Here is a 23,903-nt window from a genome sequence, read left to right as displayed (position 1 = left end):
AATGGAACGAGAAGTAAAAGAACGCCAGGATCTTGCCCTTCGCAAAGAAATATTACATTGTAAAAATGCACATTTTTATGAGGTTCCAGCAGAATTTTCATCTCAATGGGTTTTTTTTAGCTAACATGTACCACGTGAGTAATCAAGATCAGTTCACGTTAAATTCCAAAATAGATCATTGCGGGTTATATTCCGGTTTCAGTTGAGTTTCCTCTACATCTTTCCTCTTTTAATGGTGTCGTAAATTTTATGCACAAAACACACTTGCACTGGGTCGCAATGAAATGGCGGTGCCGTTCCTCATCTAACTAGTTTAACAGACACTTAAAGTTATTAGCACTCCGACTGCAGGCCTATACAACTGTCTGTCGGTTATTTTGAGCAGAAATTTAATTTTGGAATGTATAATACGCAGTCTAGCTAACTTTACCAGGTCACATAGAATAGAATAGAATAGAATAGAATAGAATAGAATATATACATTACTTAGCAGGATTTTCTTTATATTTTGAATAGATTACGCCAATGACAGGGTCGCGTCTCCTCTCGGCTCCTCAGCCCTCGATCCACGGTGACAGCGCTTTACGTCATGTCCAGATCGTGCTGTGGGTGTGTCTTAAATCATAGGGTTTCATTCATAAATACGTCTAGCTTTTAAATCAAAATTAAGCTGTTCGAGGAAGATTGTGCGCCATTGGTTTCTGTCTAAATATCCCTGCATGGACCACATGAATTACAATTAGGTGAGTCTTCTGCCACTCAGTTTATGTTCTGCCTAGTATAGACATGGTTCAGTTTTCTATCAGTTCTCGTTAATTGAACATAGCATTGTCTTGTGTGTTCGAACCATAATTTGACAGCGAAGCATGTAACAGAAATAACTGTGTTTGTTTTTACCCGTTTGTTTTATTCTGGAACAAACGGTGTCTGTTTCAAAGAGGCAATGATTCTATGTTTAGCGCTGTAGCCCACCGAGAATAATGTTACAAGCACGAGCATGAAACAGCTACAGTATAAGCATTTAAGAAGCGATGCAAAAGGTTTAGTTAAACGTATGATGTCGTGCATCTGAAAAATTAACGTCGTAGCGACAGTGAAATTTCGGTCTTACATATATGTTTGTTGCAGATTATATTATTAATTTATCAACATCTGGTGTTATGCGTTATTTACAATTAATGTATCCATAATTATATATATTGTAAGGCGTGCAAAACGGAGAACATAATATTGGAAACAACATTTAATACATTATGAGGTGAACAACATTTAGAGTCCGGCTATTCGGCTATTTTGGTTGCATCCGTCCACTACGAATGAGCCACATCGGTAATGATTTTCAATGCGCAGGTTGTTTAGCGCAAATGGATACTATGATCCATTTTGGTTTATTTGCTTAAAAATGGAAACCATTTCAATAGCAATGCGTTTTCAGTCTAGATAGTACTTTGGGGGAAGTGTAACTGGTCTCCTATAGACATGGTGGAAAAGCCAGTATATTTTTAAAACATAAATTTCAGCTGGTTCCAAATGGATTTTTAGACAGCCGAAGTAGTCTGCATTCCTTACTAGAAGATCTTAGGTTCGGATCATAAATAACCTAACAGCGGTACTCAGAGAGGTGATGCAAACCAGTTCAGCTGTCCAAAACCCCATTTGAAACCAGTTGATTGGTTCTGCTTCTATACATGGGACTAAAGTAAAACATGTATAAGTCGTGGATAGCTCATCTAGAGATCGATAGAAAGAGTGCCTTACACCATATCGATATAGATAATATATAGATATTAAAGAAAAGGCTATTTGATTTTGACTGTGATAATTCCATAAAAATGTCATTGCATTAATATATTAATAGACGTACCATCTAAAATTCGTCCAGAAATTATTAGACCAAATAAGAAAGTAATCTATAGCTAGCTTGGAACATGATGTATATAATATAATCCGCGTAAAACATACGCTACTTCCTAATACTGACGAACGTTTACGGGGCCTTAAAGGCACTGATAATGCAATGTGATTTCTCCAACACCAGAGAAATTCACGACGTGTGAATCAGACAAACCTGAATCTGCATTCTGTTGCCGTCTCGATCAGTATATAGCAAGGACTATATCATCAAACAAACGCAACAAATATATAAATCACGTAATGCTCACTGAAACGCAAAACGCCACTAATTAATGCATGCTCGAGATTATAGGGTGACATTTAGATTCGAAAACCCTGTATGGATAATGGCCTTAATACGCGTAAACAGCATATAAGCCACGCTTGGCCTTGACATGGAAACTGCTATCGATTATAAAGCTATAATATTTCAAAAGTTTTCTTTTACGAAAACTTTGAATGGTTTTATTTAAGAATAACGCTTGTCGTTTATATGCAACCTAAGGGACTATTGAGTTGTGTCTTAACAATGCCGTACCCCTTTTTCGGACAATTCGGTTGTTTTATAAAGTCTATGCATCTACCTGAATAAAGAAAATCTGGCAACTAATTAGGTGAATAATGCATGTAATATAACGAGATTAAATATTTTCAGTACCCCTGCCATTTGCTGTTTTACGTAGTGTACATGGACTTCATACCGATGACAGAATCAGCCTCCAAAGTTACATAATTGTGTCTCACTGCTTGTGATGCTTGTGTTCACTGCTTAGATAACAGAATGTAATATCACGAATAGGGGAATATCCATGGCATTTGTAATTCAAATCGGGCGTAGTTCCACTTCCTCTAATTACTGTAAAACTCAAACGATCGTATATGTTTTTCCTCTTTTTAAAGAATGCAAGCATAAAACTGCGGATATACTTAATGAGGTGCTTGCATGTTCACCCTGTGTCACCCTGATCTCCTCTTGCCCCTCCCCCCACTGCTAAAAGATATGCAGTTACTGTAGGCTCTTCATTGTGATCTGCCTGTAGTGTGTGATTGTGTGTGTGTATGTTCCCTGCAATGGACTAGGATTAAGTCTCCTGCCTCTTATGCTGCGATGATGTCGCTCTAGGTCCCCCAAGATAATGATTATATATCACTAATATACTGCAAAATGATGGTGAAAGGCATAGGTAGGTGTTTGGGAGAATATTTCATTGCAGTAACACCACAAAAAAAAACAAAACAATAGTACATTGTAAGGCTTATCTTTCGTGCAAAAACATTAAGACGGCGTCAAAGGCAGTGAAATCGTTCTGAAGTATTTTGGTACTTAGATGTAATCTCATCACCTGTCTTGACACCTGTAAGGGTTTAAAAATATTTAGTGCGTTCTGAAAACTGAGATATGTTTTTAGTCTGCTTTAAACACTAGATAAATGACTTCTTGCAGTAGTAAATTGCCAGAGGACAGTAAATTACAACTGTATAGCGACATCTATTCATATGAAACTTGTAAATAGAACACTAACAGCATCCAAATGCAAGTAATTGGCGATAAAATGTTACATTTCTATCGCCTTTTATATTGTAGCCTAGTAATGGCAGTGACCTGTGCATCTTTTGTTTATGAAATGTAAAAATGATTTGTGTTTTTACCTTTGTTTCACAGTTAATGGGTAATATATGTGTAAGGTTTGAATTCTGATCAGTCAGGAAAATAAAACCTTGGGTAATACATGAGTGGTAAAAAAAGCAATATATGGAATATTCTGCAGAAGTCGAATCTGAAGAGGTGATTGGGGCCTGGATGTGGAATTGGCATATCATAGCCTCAGCGATATTATCATTGCGTGTAATAATGACATGTCAGGTTATGATACAGATCTGTATCTACACCTCTGTGTGTGTCCTGTGTCTCCGAACATCGACACATAGATAAGTCGCACCGGCTGGGGATGTGTTAAGCTTATAGCAAAACGAAATCTCCCTTATGTTTTGTCCACCATTACTAGAGGCACGTAGATTGCACATATATGACCTGTCAGATTTGTCGTTTATATGAATGGTTTTTGTGGGTGGAATGCCTTCGTTTCATGCATTGAGGTATTATGGAATTGTCGAGCTTCGTAGAACTTTTGAAAAAAAGAGGTGCGTCTGCGCAGTCTGCTGCGCAGCCATAAGCAGGCGAGTGAGGCAGGTTGGCATTGGGGAGCCTCAGATCATTTTTGCTGCTTTGCAGGGAGAGGCACTGCAGACGCGGCACGGAGGCTTCTGTCGGGGTAAGAGCCGACTGGCGGGGGTCGGGGCGAGCGTGTCACTCCAACCACTCGTGGGGCGTGCTGCCGGTGCTCGGCGTGCGAATGGAGCGGGGGTGCGGCAGGCCCTTATGGGAGGTCAGGGATGAGACGTTGCTGTGTCTGGGGGCCATTACTCCCGCGAAGGGAACGAGAAACGCCGGCCGTCGGAGTTTCGGGAACGCTGCTCGGCAAAAAGGTGTCCCTGCTGGAGCCGTTCCAGTTCGGGAACAGCAGCCAAGAGGCAGAGTAGGCGGATTACAAGGGTCGGACCCTGCGGGGTGAGGGGATGCGATGAGACTCAGCCAGCGTGTCTCAGATGGAGCCCAGCCACGTTTCTGCCGCATGCTTCACTCACGCCAACTCGAGACCCTTCGCCTCCTGAGCTTGACGTCATTTTTGTCATCCTCCGAAACAACAGGTGACTGAGGGCCATGCAGGAAGCAGCACAGTGTGCCCCCCCCCCCACTCCTCTCTGTCAGGCCCTCATAAATATTCTGCGCTCAGCAAAGGCAGATATCATCGCAGCGCTGTGCCGGAAGGTTCTCCTGCTATAGTAACTCCTCACTGTTTTTCCTTTGTTGTCGTGAAGGTGAACCGTTGGGCGGGAGTCGTTGCGGCGTTACGGAGGCAGCTGCGTAATGTCTCATTCCCTCTCCCTCAGGGGGACGCTGACGTTTCGCCTGGACCATGAGCAATGAGTCTACCGTATGGAAAAACCTGACAGAAACCACCACCGTAAGTAAGGCGTCTTCTCCTCGCTGGGCTAGGTGCAGGTCAACGAGACGTCTGCTTTTGCCATTTAGAGGGTGAAATTAGCTGGTGTGGGAAAACGGGCAAACCAAGTGTCGAACGGTGTCGATGATCCCATAAGGATGTGGTCGTGAGGAAGGAGCCTTTCAGCCGTACGTTTTCCCCCATGTCCTGCCAACTCGCGCTAAATATAGCGGAGGTTGAGCGTCGAGAACGATTCCAGCAGCCCGTGTTAGGTTCGGGTTCAATTGGACGTAGCCGCCGAAAGCGTGAACAGCCTGTGTTTGTGTTATTTTGGCCGTTGTGAAGGGGCTGGATAGTGAAAGCCACAAGGAGGCCCTCTGTTTGGAGATCTTCCCGGGGTGTCGTGCAGAGATGGCAGGCAAACATGCCCCCCTCCCGCAGGCGACATCTGTCATAGCTCAGTATATCTAAACTCTTACCTTGTTTCCATTAGACACACTTACCTGCACAAGAGCGCCGTCCAGAGCTGGGCTGGCTGCACGTTTCACTCTAACTTCCTGTAGCCTCTTTATTTAGCAGACGTGGGTAGGCGATGCTGAAAAGGATGTTATGATGACGATGTGGATTTCAATGTTATTCTTCATGTATTCCAGCATGAAAATGTTAGGCCGGCCTAATTGAATTTCAGTTATGGAAAAGAAAAGATTAGAACAGCTGCTCTATTAACATTCCCTTAAAGTAGCTAAGTTTGACTGCATTATTGTTTGTTACTTCAGCAATTATGTAACATATGTAGCAAATCCATTTAATTGCCAAGAGTTTATTCTAAAATCCATCCATCCATCCATAATCCAACTGCATATATCCCAGAATGCACTAGGCTCAATCTAGGGTCCATCCCTGGGCACAGAAACATATGCTATAAGCTGCCTATTTATTTTCAATTATTTGTAGATGAGCAGCTTATAAAATTGAATACATTTTCAGCTTAAACCCTATTCACAAAATAGGAATCATGTGTAAGTTATTGGAGGAGATAATGCAGTGAAAAATTCCAGTGCCATATGTATTACTGTATGGATGTTTAATTTGGAGCCGCACTGTGGCTCACTGGATCACAGTGTAACATCCCAGCTCTGGAACTGGGCATTTAAATCCTTCCTCCAAGCTCTGCGAGGGGAGTTTGCATCTTCTCCTGTGTTCTCACAGGCTTCCTCCTAAAGTCCAAAAACATGCGGTTATTTGTGTCTATGAATTGGCCATAGTGGGTGAGCGTCTTTCAGGAGACTGACTGACTCCCTTTCCAGGGGGTCCTTCACCTCGTGCCCTGGGCATCTTGGGAGACATTGCAGGCTCCCAACAACCCTGTCCTGGACAAGTAGTTAGATGGATGGATGTTTTATGTGCTGATGAATACACACTTTTTTCTGTCTTGTTGGCTTTTAGCTTAATGCTGCCTGCCCGCTGTTCAATAACTAAAAAACACTCCCACCCAACACGGCTTGAATGAATGCTGAGTGACCGGCAGCAGAGATACGGCGATGATTTTAAAGGCATCCAGGTCTTCCAGAATGGAATCTGCTGTGAATAGCCGCATAACAGAACAATGATCACATTGTTCTTTCGCCATGCCATTACTGTGTGTGAGTCGAGGAAACAAGTATAGACTTAATGAAGCACCTCCAGTGGACTTTAGAAGGTTCTGCACCGTGGTGAGTGATCAATTAGGGACAAAGGTACATCTGATATGTCATGGTTCTGGGTGCAGGATGTCATGGGGGGACTAGGGTTCCTGGAGGAAACCCCTCAGCAAAGCATGAACCATGTCATATATTGATTTTGTTGTTGATGTGCTTTCGTGGGGAGTGGGGGGGTGGTTAGCACTGTCACCTCACACCTCTGGAACCTCGGTTCTCCCCGTGTTGCTGAGGGGTTTCCTCCATGAACCCTAGTCCCCCCCCCCTTGCACCCATAGCCTCTGGGATAGGCTCCATACCCCCCGCAACCCTGAACAGGACAAGAAGTTAGCGAAAATGGATGGATGATCTGTCCAGGCTCAATAGATTTTTGATATCATTCCATTTGGAATTATTCTACCAGCGTTGGGGACAGTTCTGAAGGTGGTGGCCATAAGGGCTCCTCCTTTTGACCAATCAGCAACCCAGTCATCTTGCATGACAGGCCTCTTCTCCAATCAGGGTTGACACGATGGCACCATGTGACTCGCACTGCAGAATAATTTGTGCCTTTGAGGTGACCATGCTGGCACAGAATTTGTGTGGGGAAAGCAGTGTCTTCAATGCATTGACTTTCTGAAAAAACGGAAGATGTAATTAAGGAAAGGACAGTGTCACTATCTTGTTATTGTAGTTGCAATTCATGAAATATGCTACTTTCTCTTTACGTTACGGTGTTTTGCTGGGGGAAACTCAATCCCATGAAACACAGAGCGTAAGCCTAAGCATACCAATCATGCCAGTTTGATTAGTATGTGTGAAATTTTAGGAAGGGGGTGGGGGTGGGGCAGAGTACACCCTACACCCTGCTTTCCTGCATGCCTTACATTAGTTTGCTAACTCATTAAAACAACACGCAGATATTTAAACAGAAGGCCACAGACTGTAGGTGGCCATCACACTTGCCCGATGTTGGTACTGTAGGGACTGAAATCGTCACCTGATTCCCAGTCACTTCAGAATAACCATGCCACCTAGACCTGCAACTGCAGAGCAAAACCAACTCGAATTACCCCTTCTGCACCTACAAAAATGATTATTGTGAAGCCCCCACACATTCATGTTCAGTAAATGACAGCTTATTTCCGGCTGTTACGCAGTGTGCTGGTTCTAACTATAACTATGTATTTGCATATATAAATGGCTGCAGTTTAATCTCATCTAAGCAAGCTTAAGTGCAGCAGGATGTCCTGGGAGTCTGCCTTCAGTGCCGGCTCTCTGCGTAAATAGCCCTGCGCGTGTGTCTGTGTGTGTCTGGTGATAGACTGGCATCCTGTCTGCACTGTAATATGCTATTGTCCTGTTCCTCATAGCTGAAGCCCTCATTAAATGAGGCTCACGGCGGTATTTCTAGGTCTCGGGTGTGGCTGAGGAGTCAGATGGCGCAGGATGAAAGATTTACACTGGGGTGCTGCTAGGAGGAAGGCATTCGCTGAAGAATGGGGAGTCTCTCCACTTAAGAATGGGCAGTCTCTCCACTGAAGAATGGGGAGTCTCTCCACTGAAGAATGGGGAGTCTCTCCACTTAAGAATGGGGAGTCTCTCCACTGAAGAATGGGGAGTCTCTCCACTTAAGAATGGGGAGTCTCTCCACTTAAGAATGGGGAGTCTCTCCACTGAAGAATGGGGAGTCTCTCCACTTAAGAATGGGGAGTCTCTCCACTTAAGTATAGGGAGTCTCTCCACTTAAGAATAGAGAGTCTCTCCACTTAAGTATAGGGAGTCTCTCCACTTAAGAATGGGGAGTCTCTCCACTTAAGAATGGGGAGTCTCTCCACTTAAAAAAGGGAGTCTCTCCACTTAAGAATAGAGAGTCTCTCCACTTAAGTATAGGGAGTCTCTCCAAATACTTAAGAGAAGATGCAAAGCCTTATGGGAATTTCCAGCTCCCAGCGGTGACCTGAGATGGTTTCTGTTCATTCATTTCCAACGAGACAACCTTCTTTTTTTCTTTATTTGGTGGTTATTAAAAGGCATCAAAAGGAATGATTATGTAAGGGCTGCTGTATCTCAAAGTCGGGTCCAGTGATGGCATTATAGAAACATATACCGATTTTAGACAGCAGATTTAACTTCATTGTCCACAAGGCATATTTGAGTTGTTCGATGGCCTCCTTACATCAGGTCGATGGTCTGATGTTCCTTCTTTTTGTAGCGCCCTCCCTGCTCTCCTCGTGCACTAATGAAGCTCCGCCCCCTTCCTGCTCTCCTCGTGCACTAATGAAGCTCCGCCCCCTTCCCGCTCTCCTCGCGCACTAATGAAGCTCCGCCCCCTTCCTGATCTCCTCGTGCACTAATGAAGCTCCGCCCCCTTCCTGCTCTCCTCGTGCACTGATGAAGCTCCGCCCCCTTCCTGCTCTCCTCGCGCACTGATGCAGCTCCGCCTCTCCCCTGCACAGATTATACCCCAGGAGCCCGACAAGCAGGACGGCTATGTGCTGCTGTTGGTCCTCCTGTCCGTGTTCGTGGGCGGAGCGCTGGTTTTGCTCTCGGTCACGCTGATCGTGTGTCGTCACTGCTGCAAAGGAGGCCGCTGCTTTTCCAGGTCAGGCCCTGACATTTCTGCCTTTCAGCACCATGAACTATGACTTAAACAAAACAAAGTACCTGTGGTCATATGCATTAAGAAACATCATTCTTTCTAGTAATTGGAAACTTGTAATGAGCTTTTGGTGCAAAATGCACTGTTAATTTTTCCTTTTCAGGCATAACACGAAGCCGGCATTCTATATTTGTCTGCCTGTCCCATTTATTTGCCATTAAAGGGTCAGTTCATGCTGTGGCCACATATCAGAAAGTCAGTCAGCAGCCGGACAGGGCGGAACAGTATCGACTGAGCAAATGACGAGCGTAATGAAATTTCATAGCAGCCTTCAGGGGTGATTAATCTGGTCCCGCAGAGGAATAAGGTCTGGCTGAGGCCAATAAAAACAGGGATGACAAAGGAGATAAAAGCACAGAGATGTGTGACCTAAAAACTGGCCGTGGCACTCCGGGACGGAAAACATCCAGGGGTTTTCAAGTGACCATACACTGGCATCTGGCTGCCACCGCTGCGGGCGGCAGCACGCGTGCCCGATCAAAAATAACTAAATGTACAATAACAGTCAAAAGTTTGGGCACGCCAAGTCTCCTACAAAGGAGAGTGATACTACCGCATCACATGACCTGGCCAGCTGACCTAAACACAATCAGGGGCGCCGTAAAGGGGGGGGGGGGGGGGGGGGGGTCAATTAGGATGATTCCTGAGTGACAGGGGCACAATAAAATTTGGAACATAATTGGATTGGTCTGGGTTGGGGTCCCAATATGATATGTCTTCATGGGGCCCAAAATCTCTAGTGGCGCCCCTGAAGACAGCAGAGATGGTTTTGGGGGGGTTTGAAAAAATGACCAATGAGAGCTCAGTATATGTGGGACCTCCTTCAGGGCAGCTGGAAAAGCATCCCAGGAGGCACCTCAAGGAACTGGCAAATTCTGTCCACAGGATATGAACTGGCAGCCTTCTAAGTCCCCAGAGCAACCCCAGGGTTGCAGGGGTCAGTACATGATCCATATATATTAATTTATAGTTTTGATGTCTTTATAACTATTCTAAAATGTAGAAAATAGTACAAACAAACTTTTCTATGGGTAGGTGTGTCCAAGCTATTCACTGGCACTGTAAAGATGCAACAATGGTTCTATATTAATTGTGCATGCAGCTTTTATTGTGGTAGATACAAGTTTTCATTCTGCTCCATTGTCATGCAGTGCATATGATGTTGCAGTTGTGAAACAGCCACTGACGTTTCCCCTCCATCTCCATGACCAGTAATGACTTGTAGCAAAGCCCTTATAATAAGCTTAAGAATGTCCTACATACGCTTTAATAATAGTTACGGTACCAAAGAGGCTGCATGAAACCACTATAAAACTGATCTGACCACCATTGGTGATCCTATACTCAGTTGGCTTGTTGACTGACAGAATATTGTTACATTTATTTATTTATGTATATCTATCTGTCTGTATTGACTTCCAGACTGTTGTGCTCTGAAAGGACTCTGATGTGTTACGTCTTTATGCCATTATGGCTTAATGGAAATTTTTAATTTCTAACCAGACTAATATCAAACTTAATTAAAAGCACTGAAATAAAAGCCTGTGGGTAATTCATGTGTTGCTCCAATGCAAACTGTTTTCCTCAAAGCTCTGCTTTACTGGCCCGTTAAGACTCATAATTGCCTCTGTCCCTGTTGCCTTCCATGACCAGTGATGATCCAGAGAAAACCAACGTGACGTACCAGGAGGAACCTCAGCCAGTACCAGGTAAAAGGGCACGTTGTCCCTGCCACCCTGCCCCCTGCCACCCTGCCCCCTGCCACCCTGCCAGCAGGTCCCAACAAGCAGTTAAACCGCCAAACGTCCATAACCAGACATTCCTGACAAACGCTGCTCCCTCTAAGGCACTGACATGCCAGCCAGGGGAAGTAATTCTTTCCTGCTGTGTGATGAAAACGTCGCTCCCTCCTATTTCCAGAAGGTAGCTTAATCTACATACAAAGGAAGCATTGGACAGTATGATGATATTCCCATTGTGTTCTTTGAATGGGAAAAATTAAAGTGTTGCGAAATTATGATTACTTCTCTACTTACAATGCTCCATCCTATTTTGCAACATTTTGTTTTTCGCTTAAATTTTTTGCTTAATTCCGCCACCTGAGCTGGCAGCCCTACAGTAAATTCAAGGGGCAGTTCTACAAATCAGCACCCCCCCCCCCCCCCTTCATAAATTAAGACACACCACATGGCGACTCCCAGTAGTCTGCTAGTACAGGGAGCCAAGCCACATTTCTGCATGTCAGAAAATGCTACCCACGGACAGACAGCTGAGGGACGATGACGTCAGATTGAAATTCACATGCAAATACCTTTGTGCGGAAGAAATGTCACTCTTATGTAACTTTGGGCTGAGTAGGTGTTCCGCTTACATAACTTAAAAGATGCATCGCGTTCTTTATTATGAACCCATTCATCCTTCCATTCATTTCAGTTCCAGTTCAATTTATTTTAATATAGCGCCTTGCAAAACACTGTCACCCCAATGCACTTGATAAGCAGTCGGTTATTACATCGTTTGTACAAAATGGTGGATGAAACAGGGAGGAAGGGAAAGAAAGAATGCCAGAAGACAAGGAGGAGAGGAACCTAAAAAGCTTCTAGGGGTAAATCCATCCATCCATCCATCTCCTAACCGCTTTTTTCTGGTCGGTCATAATTTTCATCATTTTGATTAATTGATTGTTCACCAAATGAAGGGACACTGAACCTCCCTGCAGCTGTACATTTGCCCCCGTCTCTCGCAGAGATCACCATCCAGGTGGACGAGGCCGAATGCCTGTCCATCTCCAGCTGCCACGATGTGGAGACGGAGCGTTTCCTCTCGACCGGGACCACCGGGCGGCGCGTCTCCTTCAACGAGGCGGCACTCTTCGACCACGGCAAGAAGACGCAGGAGAAAGGCCGCAGGTCAGCCTCACGCTCCGGGTGATGCGGCTCCCCCGTCAGGCCGCTTTCTAAACTGCAGATGTTAAGCTCAATCTTACAAACTGTGTTTGAAACGGTTTCCCACACGACGATAGACAGATAGATAGATAGATAGATTAGTAATTAAAACTTACAAATTAGAAATTAAATCTTACTGTGAATACAAGGAATACAAATGGGCAAAAAGCTGCAATGTGCCAGCAGTTCTGTACAATAATAATTTACCCCAAATGCAACAATGTAGCAAAAATTCTGCAAGGATGGGGTGTATCATTTACAAACTCCCGAAAATGATTCTGTGTCTGATGTGATTGGGTGGTTCTGCCGCCAATCACAGGTACACCCTTACTGAAGGGGACTTCCATCACCTGAAAAACGCCCGACTGACGCACCTGCAGCTCCCGGCATCCGCCCTGAAGATCGTCACCATCCACGAGTGCGAGTCGTCTGACAACAGCATCGCAATGGCCACGTGCCCTCCCGTGAAATCCAGCCTCTCCATCTTCCGGGTAACACCCGGAGCGTGCGCTCCGTCTCGCTCTGAAGATGGTGCCCGTTCCCACTCCGAATGATTATAAATAACTAACATATTCAGACATGCATAATGTATTGGAGAATAAAAAAATAGTCGGGTATATTAATTACATATTGTCGGGTATATTAATTACATTGGTTGACATTACATTGGTGTGTGGGGGGGGGGGGGGGAGCATGTATATATTATGCTGTGGGGTCCATATGTCCCCATAATGTGATAAAACTTATTTATCAAGGGAAAACTCATTTTTATAAAAAAATTGTTACTGCAAAAACTAAAAAAAGTCTTGACTTAAAAAGTCTCATATTTTGTTTGATTACTTATGGTTAAGGTTAAGGCAGGGTTGGGGTTAAGGTCATCATTGTTGGGATTAGGGTTTTACCCATAAAAATTAATGGATAGTCCCCACAAAGATACGAGTACAAATATGTGTATGTGTCTGTGTGTGTGTGTGTGTGTGTGTGTGTGTGTGTGTCCTGCAGCCGCCAGTGTGTGCACTTCCACAGACGGCCTTGACGGGCCTGACCATCAGCCTGAGCTCCCCCCTCCCTGGAGACACGCTCAACTCGATGGTGGACACCAGCTTCAGTCAGGGCCCCCCGTCCGCCGGCTCGGAGGCCCCTTGCTCTGGCGCTGTGAGTCACCCGGCGTGGGGGGGGGGGGAACATGTGACGAGTGGGCAGTGTGTGTGGGAGTAGCGTGTGGGCTGGGTCATTGGGCGTCAAAGGTTTGAATAGCGAGGAAGGAAAACTTCTTGGAAGCTGGTGAAGACAGAGTGGAGCGGATTTGACTGCCTCCATGGCGCATTGTCACCTTTACCTTGTGGGTTCTCACCTCAGCCTTGGGAAACAGGCTCCCTTTGTGCCAGACCTGAAAGGCGATGAATAGCTGTATTCACGTCAGCTGAACTGTCCCTGACAGCGCCGGCCCCCGCTAACGCAGCCTTCCGGCCGCCCCCATTCTTCCCACAGATTGAGGCGATGGGAGCCGCACCCTGGACTGCCAACAGCCTGGGCATCGCCGGAGACGGGGCCCCGGCCCCTGGCACCCCCCCGCCTGGCGGCTCCGGTCAGGGCCACATGCTGCAGTTCTTCACCAAGCTGCGCCGCCACGCCAGTCTAGAGGGCTCCAGTCCCTACTTCAAGATCAAGAGGTGGAAACTGGACAGCAGCCAGAGAGCCTCCAGCCTGGACACCAGGGGTGAGTGCTCTGCCCCCCAGCCCCGGCCTGCCCCCCCCTCACGCCCCGCTCACCGAGGTCTCAGACTCCCAGAGATCCGGCGCTGACGCTGTGCCCCTCCCAATTAACTCGCATCCATCCCCAGAGGGCGTGTTATTCCCCCAGTCACGCTCGCGCCGCAGACATCCCAGCATGCTCTGCTTCTCCATTTGATATTGCATTTTGAAGTGTGGCCAGAAACACAAACGCCGCATGCAGCATACTGTAACGGAACTAGCTGCACTCGCCAGCGCTCTAGAGCACAGACATTATATATTAAACATCTCAGGTTTATTTTTACACTTTACTGGTGATCTATAAAATCAACTTACTAACGACACAAATAAAACTACAAAAATGAATTAAAATCATAGGAAAACTTACTACTAAGTTGTCCCCTTATTATTACCTCACCATTGCTAGTTAGTTACACTAGTTAGTTACCCGTGCCCGTTGGCATGAGGATGACCTAACAATTAAACAACTGCAACAAATAGTGATGCTATAATGGCTACATTACGAAGTCACACAATGGAAGTTTTAACAATGCACAATCAAACAATTAGAAGGATAAATAGATACATTCACCCCCGGCAAACGCATTCTCAAAAGCTCAGGAAGGGTCATTTTTCCCGGAGATCGGCTCTTGGGTTTGAGAACAGTGGCTTAAAAGGCTGATCATGTTACAGTATCCGCAGTGCTCCCGTCATGGTGAATGGCGTGAATCAGGGGTCCAAGGTAGGTTATAATTCATATTCCAAAGCAATCAGTCCACCTTAGGCTCTCCCAGAGTCCCCTGTGTCATTAGCAAACTGTGCCACTGGGTGAGTATTAATGACCTTTGAGGCAGAGGTGGAGCCTTTGGAAATGAATGTGGGATGAATGATTTACGGATATTTAGATGATTGGATCTACAATGGCATTAGACCTCTGGTCTCATCACCTTCATTAAGTTTCCCCTCTTCCATTCTTCCTCCCTCGTAGGCGATCAATGACGTTAATTCCAAATCAATGACAATCGCATTATCGGGAGGGCTCTCTGGCAGCTGGAAGGTGGAGAGAACCTAATTTAGCAATTCATTACATCGTTCGACATGGCATCCCCTAAACATTGTGTCTGGGGCTGACTGGCATCTCGTCCTCGAATGACGATGGGAAAAACTCTGTGTGTGTCTGTGTATGTGTGGTCATGTATATATTACACTGTGGGGACACAGTGTAAAAATCTATTATTTTGATACTGGTGGGACCATTTTCATAAAAATCTGTGAATGCAATCAAAAAACCAAAAAAGGCTCATATTTTGTTTGGTTACTTATGGTTAGGGTTTGGGCTGGGTTGGGGTTAAGGTTGTCATTTTTGGGATTAGGGTTATGCACATAGAAATGAGTGGAAAGTTGCCATAAATATATGAATATGTGGACTGTGTGTGTGCGTGTGTGTGTGCGTGTGTGTGTGTGTGTGTGTGTGTGTGTGCGTGTGTGTATGTGTGTGTGTGCGAGCGGGTTTACCTATCCTTATGGGGACACAATGTCCCCATAACGTGATAAATATCCATTTTTTTCCCCTTATGGGGACCGGTTTCCTGGTCCCCATAAGGGAAAACTCTATTTTATAAAAATCGGTGACTGCTATGAAAAAACTAAAAATGCAAAAACTCTTGTATTTTGTTAGGTTATTTATGGTTAGAGTTAGGGCAGGGTAGGGGTTAAGGTTGTCATAGTTAGCGTTAGCATTTTTCCCATTGAAATGAATGAGCGGTCCCCATAAGGATATGTTTACCCTACATGTGCGTGTGTGCGTGTGTGTGTGTGTGGTAGGACACAGATGGTGACACATGTGACCTCACCCTTAGCACTGTCCCACTGGCCATGTTCACCACTTACATGGACGGAGGTGTGTCACTCTCTTCCCCCAAAAGTGCACCAATTGGATGATGTTGAGTGCATATTTCCGTCTTTAGCAGAATGCCAAATGATACAAAGCGTGTCAGTGACCTCGTTTTCACCTATTTCTGTTGTTTCACCCATTTTCATTCACTGAAACGACAGATTCACAAATAGACACTTTTTGGGGGAAAAAAACACTCTTGGCACGAACATCATAAGCATATTTTTTCCTAACCTTTTGAATCCCATTAGAATGTTCGGCGTGGCACTGTATGAAAGCAGTCCCCTACTGAATTCCCCGTTAACATATAAATCCATATCTAAAATTAAAAGCAGTCAGCTAACGAAAGCCCTACTTTATAAGACTTCGCGGAAAGGCTGCTCCATTTAAGGTCATTTCCAAGCCTGGGCTGCTTCTGACAGTCTGATCACTACCATCATCAATCATAGCAGAAGTATTACTGTCCCTTAGCTGGGCAATTGTGTTAATTTCCAAAGATGAAATCAAAACATATTTTTAAATGATTATTTATTTGTTTCTTTCTTTGTTTATTTTGCTTTTCATGGAATGCTGTAAACGGCGATGGGTTGGCGTCCCGCGCTAGGCTGTTCGCTGGCTTGCGCTTATAGATTCCGGGATAAGTTCCAGACCGACCGAAACCAAGTGCGGCCCTCCATTCCAAATCCAGGCCTTGTTTTCAGTTCTCCCGAGTAGCTAGTTTAATAATGACTGATTCTGATTGGTCAGAGGCTTCACACCTGACTCACAGGTAAAGGAAGGCTGGAAAACCAGCAGTGCTCAGTCCTGGAGGACCGTGATTTGAGTAGCTCTGCGGTATAATTCAAATATATATAATAAAAGCTTGGTCTTAATTGGCTGCAGTTGGGTTTATTAGTCCAACTGGGTGAATAAATGAATAAAAATAAACATGTCGCTCTCGACACAGCACTTCCTTCTGTGGTGCACACACGGTTGAGTCAATCGCCATAATGACGCCGCTACATTTTATTCTACATATATTTTCCATAAATTCCCGGTGTGGAATTACGAGAGTGTAATAAAGAGACCCTCCCGTGGCTTCATAAGTGCAATTCATTCAAAACTGGAGGAGGAATTCAGAACATATGGATTAAAAGGGCGCGCGGAGCTGCGAAAGGCAAACTGTAGATGGTGCTTCACGACGCTGTCAGGCCCACACTTCAGATTAACTGCAAATACATTCTTGTGAGCAAGTGCTAATGAGCAGAATGGAGCGGGGCGACGCCGAACAGCAAGACGAGTGCGAAATGCGCTAAAAATACTGCAGTCAAAATGCTGGGGCTAAAACTACCCGTCAATGTACTTTTTTCTGCTCTGTAACGACAAGCAGGAGTGACGATTGCGGATCGATACTTGATGCATGACTTGCAATCGGCGCCAAGTTTCCCTTAAGTCAACACCGCGGTGTGTCTGCTCAGAGTGGCTGGTGATGCAGAATCCTCTGCGAATCACGCTACACTAGTCATTCGTGTCAGACGTCGATGCTGAAGATCGCTGACTTGTGAGAGCCTGGACTCGAGCTTCCGTCGGCCCCGCAGCTTAGCCTAGATGCTAGCTTGGCTCTGCTCGCGGCACAGAGCCCCTTGCATTGCCGCTATACCGTAGCACGTGATTTAGCTTCATGTGCTTGGCTGTGTCGTCCCCAACCGACACCGATGAAGACATTGGGCCCGGTGCCTGAGCCCTTGCTCAGACAGATGGTCCTATGACGCAGGGCTCTTCCCCTCCAAATCTATCTGGGCATCTCCCCAGATCACTGCAGACTCTCCACTGTCACGCCGGACCACACAGCACATGGAGGAGAGCAAAGACCATTGTAGATGGGTCCCGGGGCATCTACCGTTGCATCAGAGGCATGCCTTTATAAAGCATCTGATCTTTCATACTTGCAACTGCATATATTTCCATGTGATATATCCACAGTAGTATGCCTTATGTTGTATTATGGCCCTATGATTTTTTTTTTTTTTTGGATTCTGAAAAGCCCATTCAGAGCAATAAGGAGAAGCTTGCATTAGCTGATATTAGCAAAAAATATTAGACATATTTAAGTGTATTAGACAGGATGCTAATGTATACAAAGAAACCCAGCCTAATTACTATATATAAAACTCGTATTGAACAATACATTCAGTCACATTTAGATACAGTCCACTATTTATGATATGGCAAGTCGAGATCAGAAAGAAAATGGCCAAAAGTTGGGGTGCATTTCCAGTATTGCTTGATGAAAAACTTGTCGCTTATGGTGACTGATTAATATATCCACCCAACTCTCCATCACACTGGATGTAACGCTCTTACATAGATGTAGTTCCTTCATTTGGTAATAAAAGTCCTTGAAACTCATTTATCACTCAAGGATTTTTGTATGTTCCTTAAACAATAAAAGTTTCTGTTTTGTGTGTTTTATTTGTCTATATTAATGCTGTTTAATAGTTAAAGATAAACAAAATGAGTCTTCATGGATGTTGAACAGCTAGTAGTATCTGACCCCTTCGCATAATTGTCTGCGAAAAGCAATATAATTCACCGTGAAAAATGGCATTCGGCATAAAAGTGTGTTCAGTGGGATCGTTTTACTTGCTGTGTCTTCAGTTTCACTGAGTTTAATCAATTTGTCATCGGAACATTTTGAAAAAGAAATGTTTTTTGACCAAAAAAACAAAAGTTTTCGTTAGTTGTTGCAGGCAGTCTTGCTGTTTCGGTGTTTCACTGTCACACGTTAATTCTCCCTGGGGGCTTTAGAAGAAGAACACAGACCTTCTTGGCGGGCTTCCCAAAGTGGGGCTTACCGCTGTCACCATGTCCCCTAGGGTCCCCGAAGCGGAGACACTTCCAGCGACAGCGTGCCGCCAGCGAGAGCATGGACCAGGAGGAGCACGAGAGCCATCGTGCCGACATCATCCAGTACATAGCGCGCAGGCATGACCCCGCCTACTGCTGTGGAGTCCCCGCCCCCAGCTTCCTGTCCCCGCCCTCCAACCCGCCTCCCTCCCTCGGCAGGTATCTTTAATTCCTTTGGCACTCATCCACTTCGCCACATCTCCACGGCTCCTCGTGAAGGCCCCATCCCGCCCCCCATTGTCCAAGGACACATCCCGCACTGCACGTTTCGCATTCAGCATGCTAACTTTAAAAGAAGCCGCCGCATGTGCAGCGAAAGCGTCGCATTCTTCACTTTATATAATGGGGATCTTACACAGTCGATACTGAGGCAACAGTTCTTCATTCCGGCGGCTCAGCAACAAAAGTCACAGTAGAAGGTTAATAATGTCCTTCAGTTTATTTTCTCATAAAAATGCCAAACCGGCGGCCTTCAAGATTAGTTAGTAATTAGTTCAAGTTTAGTAATTAGTTCAAGTTTAGTTAGTAATGGCTCCAGAGTTGCAGTGTGGGGTTGATCATGGGGCGGGGCACCAGTGGCCCCGCCCACTGCCGTTTGCCTGAGATGGAGACCTCTGTCGGGGCTGCACGGTGTAAGCATTGGTTATCACCCTTCGATTGTAAGAATCGGACCCCCTGCCTCTTTGCACATGGAAGAAATCTTACAGACAGCCAAGACAAAAAAAAAATCAGAGAGAATGTCCTTCCCAAGCACATTTTTAGCTTGCGGTCCTGGCATGCAGCATTTAAACGGCTGAAGACTGTAACATATTTAAATATTGTATGAAAGACGCTAAATAATTCAGTGAGAAAGTTACAATCTTGTCATAAAACTTAGAATTGTGGAGTGGCAGTGAATTGTTTCTTTACCTAACACATGTTCAGTTAGTAGTAGTGCTTAGGAAGATATACAAAGTTAATAAATCAATACTTTACATTAAATAACATGAAAAATGTAAGTAGGTCTTTTTTAAGTGTGGTATAAAGGGATGTTTAGGGATATAAAGCTGTAAGTTTGAGGTGGCACGGTGGTTCATTTGGTAGCGCCATTACCTCACACCACCAAGTGTGAGGATTTCACTTTCCATCTTCTTCCCATGGAACGGTATCCCATCCAGGCTGACCCCTGTTCTGGGATTGATTGTATACTCCGTGTGACCATGATTGGAAAATGCATGGCAGGCAAAAGGCTGTGTTTGCTTAGAATGCATGTGACATGAGCATGGTTTGGATGTGTAACCCTTAAATCCATATCACAACATCTATTCTTGTGAACCATATCACTGTTATAGTTTTACTCTCAGCATATGAGAACACGCTCGGATCTCCACTCTAACATTGGTGCGACACGCTGCGCCCCCTGCAGGTTAGAGGTTGAGGTGATGGTGGAGCCCAGCTGTAGTGGAGGGAGAGGAGTGATCGGCGCCTCCCCGGAACCTCAGGAGGAGGGGGCGGAGGCGGGTGCAGCCTGGCGGCTGGAGAGCATGGAGCCCCAGATGCTTTACCGCGACATCTGGACCCTGCGGGCTTCGCTGGAGCAGTACGCCTCATCCGACCAGAGCAGCAACAATGACAAGGATTCTGTGCGGAGCGACGCCGACAGCGTCTGCTCGCTGGGGGGCGGCTCCGAGAGGCGGGGGCTGCCCAGCTACCCCTCGCAAGACGTTGGGGATGAGCTGGAGGGGGATGTGGAGGTGTGCGGCGAGGAGGCCCAAGGCAGGGGGGGTAAGCAGGACAGTGTGGACTCAGAAAGAGGGAGTGATGGGGAGTCAGGGAACCGGAAGCTGCTTCAGATGGACAGCGGGTATGCCTCCATCGAAGCTCCCTGCAAGGCCCCGGAGGAGCTGCGGCTGTTCGGCAGTTTGGGCAGCCCCAAGGACAAAACGGCGTCCGAGAAGCGGCGGTTCTTCACCAGCGCTGGGCGCAAGGGCACCGTGTGTGAGAGTTTCGAGGCCAGCCTGGAGGAGGAGACAGAGGACGAGGCCGAGAGCCCCATGGGCTGGTCGCCGTACGGCCAGATGTTCACCTCGCGGGAGCCGGCGCAGCGCCTCCGGCGGCGGGACTACAGCATCGACGAGAAGACGGACGCGCTCTTCCACGAGTTCCTCCGGCACGACCCCCAGTTCGACCAGCAGGAGTCGCCGCTGCGATCTAAGCACCGCTCCCGCGTGCACCTGCGCAAGCAGTGGCAGCGCTCCAAGCAGTACAGCGACCCCGGCGTACGCTTGGCGCTGCCCCTCGACCGCCAGCGCAGCCCGCTCCGCCGCGGCGACAGCGTCAACTACCCGCTCGACACGTGCTACCATAGCACGCTGCCGCGCATCGTCAGCGCCCCCGACGAGGAGGCCAGCGAGGGCGCGTCCAGCGCCGGCGAGCCTGAGTGGGCGGAGCCTGAGGAGGGCAGGCGCAAGGTCAGTCCAAGCAGCAGCGGCAGCAGCCGGACCATCAAGGAAGAAGAGGACCGGTTATCCTGCTCGCCTCCTCCTGGTACCGACGGCGCACTGGAGCAGCCCGAGGATGGGCGGCAGCCCAAGCACCCCCCCGAGCCACCTGACGAGCGGCTGGCCCCGCCCCCTCCCAGCTACGGGCCGCAGACCATCACGGCCGAGCTGACTGATAAGCTCACTGCCAATCTAGAGGAGAGGCTATACACCAGCCTCCGCAAAGCCAAGGACAGCCCCGAGTGCATGGTGGCCGTCACGCGCGCCTCTCCTGACCACAGCCCAGTGTAGCGGGACTCTGCTTTCCCCTCCAGCTGCTCCTCACAGATTCTTCAATGTTAATTCCACTCTCTGGCTGTCCGGCGTCCCCCCCTAGATGAAAGATGACCAGTTGGAACAATCCAGAAACCTACTCGTGTCTTATGTTTCTTTAATTCTTTTTTTTGTTTCTTTTACTGCTGTATGCCTTTTCCCAGTGTGGTAAGTGAAAACTTAAGGAACGTACGTGCCCTGTGTACTATTCATTCCACTGTGAAATCGGGTGCTATTCGAATTGGGTCGGACCACTGCGGTGAGGAGGTGTGACCTACTGACAGACGCCTGGGCTAGATTGTCAGTGCTGTGTTGCAGGTGGTCTTAAGGGCCACTATAGCTTAGCTTATGGTAACAATTCAGTTTAGGGTCGATGCTCAACATAGCCATTGAAAAGGGCTTATTATTAATAAATAATATAAGTATTTAAGGACTTATAAATGAATATTAACTAATTCATAGATCTATTTTTTTTTCTTAAAATATTCTACTTATACATTGACCATATAGAATAAGGTTTAACATGTTATTTTTAATTAAGACCCCTTTTAAGAATTTGTATCAAACCTATATGAAATAGAGCTATTGGCACTTCATTCATTAACTATTTTTGTCGCGTTAAACCCATTTTAAGACAAGTCAGTAAGGATTTATTTTGCTTCGTATTTATATATAATTTCAGAGGGCACTGGAACAGACAATCACAAAAAGGGTTTATTGAGAAATTATTACACTGTATCTAAATCATATGCCTTTTATTTGACAATACATCTTTCCATTTAATTTTACGGGCAGCTTATATGTACAGATCCACTCCCCAGTCCCATACCATCTGTTGTCTAGGAGGTATTACGTAAAAAGATTAGCTTATTAGCGGAGTGTAGAAAAAGAGCGTTTGGACAATTGCATCCATCCATCTCTTCACGCGCGGTGAAAGTGCTCCGACTGTGTCGTTTTTGTCCCCCTCTGCGGTCAGTGGGAGGGTCACTCTGCAGGGTGAGCACTAGTGAATAACACATTACTGCAGCCGTGGGCACTAGAGCATGTGTGGCATTGTATTTTATCACAGCGCATTTTAGACAAGCCCGTATTACATTTATGTACGTTATGCGGGGGGGGGGGGGGGGGGTCACTGTAGTGAAACAACGCGGTCAGAGTGAGAGAAATACTACGTGATATGTAATGCAGCAAGAGCCTTCCTTTGTAATGGTGTGCATCTGTACGTGCCATTATAGTCACGCACAGGGAAAGTAGAAATATTTACATTTTTACCTTTTACACGTTTAGCAGACGCTTCTGTCCAAAGCAATGTACAAGTCAGGCAGATAGCACATAACAAACACGTGCTGTCGAGGAGCAGGAAGGGTTCAACAACGTTTAACAAAGCAAGAACCTAATAATACAAATAGTTTCGTGGCTACGTAAAATCTGTCTTTTTATTAAGTATAGTTTTCTATCAGTTTTATTTGCAGTGTAAATGGAAAAACACTTTTTAATAGCATTTGTTATATAATTTGACTGACGTTCACTCAGTAAAAGTTGCCCCCGCCTCTCCGACCGCACGAAGTGCAGTGTGAGACAACAGGCCGACTTCAGCAATTGAATGCATTTGATCGTCAAACAGAGGATATCGCAGAGCTAACCAAACACATGCTATTTTTAGCGGCCGTATTCGCCTTAATGTCGGGAAGCGGCATCTCGTGGTGGCTATCACAGACGGCACGCCTGTTACTTTGCATGTTGACTCTGAGTACATGCCGCAATTACTGATCATCTGCTTAATAGTAAGCCATAAAGGGTATTTGCTTTTCAGGCATGGGAAATAATGATTTATGACGCTTCGAGTTGGTCAACTGTAGAGCTCCTGTACTGATAACATTCTCCATTTAACGGATATTTGCATAGCATAGATTTGAAGGCCACATGTCTATCAGATAATGGCAGATTTAATAAGTTTGCTTATTGAGGCCACATCTTATCATGGTGGATGGTGACTGTGTGTGTTGCTGAAAAAACACTGAGGGTCACTCATTACATCTTTTATTATGGTGTAACTTGCTTCCAAAAAGATCTTCACAGGTACTTTTATGTTTTTTTCTCATAGGTTTTGTACTTTTAAACAGGTACACCTGAACTTATGTGTTACTATGGCTACTGTCTTTGAGGTTTATAGCACTTAGGTAAATAGATAGTAGTGATCTCGAGTTTATAAAAGCAGTCAGGCTCATTAGGATGAGTAATGTAGTAAAGATAGATCCAGGACATGGTGTTTTCGACGTCGTTTACTTGGTTTTCACTGGGAGTATTTTATTAGGAATTTTTTTTATAAGATGAGTGTTTTTGTTTGTGTCTGCTGTGCTGAAGAGGACAGCTCTTAACTGCAATATAAATGTATAATTAGTCCATCTTCAAGGCG

General features: G+C 45.7%; 2 protein-coding genes across 4 annotated transcripts in view; one reads left to right on the top strand and one right to left on the bottom strand.

Annotated features, from left to right (window-relative positions):
* Positions 1 to 571, bottom strand: part of LOC111860476 (midnolin-like) — a 40,628-nt gene extending 40,057 nt beyond the window's left edge. The window contains exon 1 of the mRNA XM_023844222.2: positions 487 to 571. The gene's annotated coding sequence lies outside the window, so the exon portion shown is untranslated. The remainder of the gene's footprint in view (positions 1 to 486) is intronic.
* On the top strand, positions 324 to 22,610 carry cbarpb (CACN subunit beta associated regulatory protein b). Of its 3 annotated transcripts, none has more exons than XM_072700104.1 (10): positions 324 to 743; positions 4,846 to 4,919; positions 9,034 to 9,179; positions 10,890 to 10,945; positions 11,956 to 12,145; positions 12,501 to 12,672; positions 13,184 to 13,336; positions 13,673 to 13,901; positions 18,665 to 18,854; positions 20,101 to 22,610. In XM_072700104.1, the coding sequence occupies exons 2-10, from the start codon at positions 4,872 to 4,874 to the stop codon at positions 21,464 to 21,466; spliced, it is 2,550 nt and encodes an 849-aa protein (XP_072556205.1). In that variant the 5' UTR covers positions 324 to 743; positions 4,846 to 4,871; the 3' UTR covers positions 21,467 to 22,610. The 3 variants fall into 3 exon arrangements, with proteins under 3 accessions (XP_072556205.1, XP_023699985.2, XP_072556206.1); XM_023844217.2 differs by having other exon boundaries at positions 330 to 743; positions 11,983 to 12,145; XM_072700105.1 differs by lacking the exon at positions 324 to 743 and adding an exon at positions 4,688 to 4,737.
* The last annotated feature ends 1,293 nt before the right edge of the window (positions 22,611 to 23,903 follow it).

Source organism: Paramormyrops kingsleyae, chromosome 15, assembly GCF_048594095.1.
Source record: "Paramormyrops kingsleyae isolate MSU_618 chromosome 15, PKINGS_0.4, whole genome shotgun sequence".
Taxonomy (NCBI): domain Eukaryota; kingdom Metazoa; phylum Chordata; class Actinopteri; order Osteoglossiformes; family Mormyridae; genus Paramormyrops; species Paramormyrops kingsleyae.
Note: the sequence above shows the minus strand (reverse complement) of the source record. Positions and strands in the feature narration are given on the sequence as shown.

Bases quoted from the DNA above. Each gene is read 5' to 3' on its own strand.
- cbarpb (XM_072700104.1), top strand. From the start codon at position 4,872: ATGAGCAATGAGTCTACCGTATGGAAAAACCTGACAGAAACCACCACC. The intron at 12,146-12,500 runs GTCAGCCTCACG...CGCCAATCACAG, and splicing joins ACGCAGGAGAAAGGCCGCAG to GTACACCCTTACTGAAGGGG. The intron at 13,902-18,664 runs GTGAGTGCTCTG...CATGTCCCCTAG, and splicing joins CTCCAGCCTGGACACCAGGG to GGTCCCCGAAGCGGAGACAC.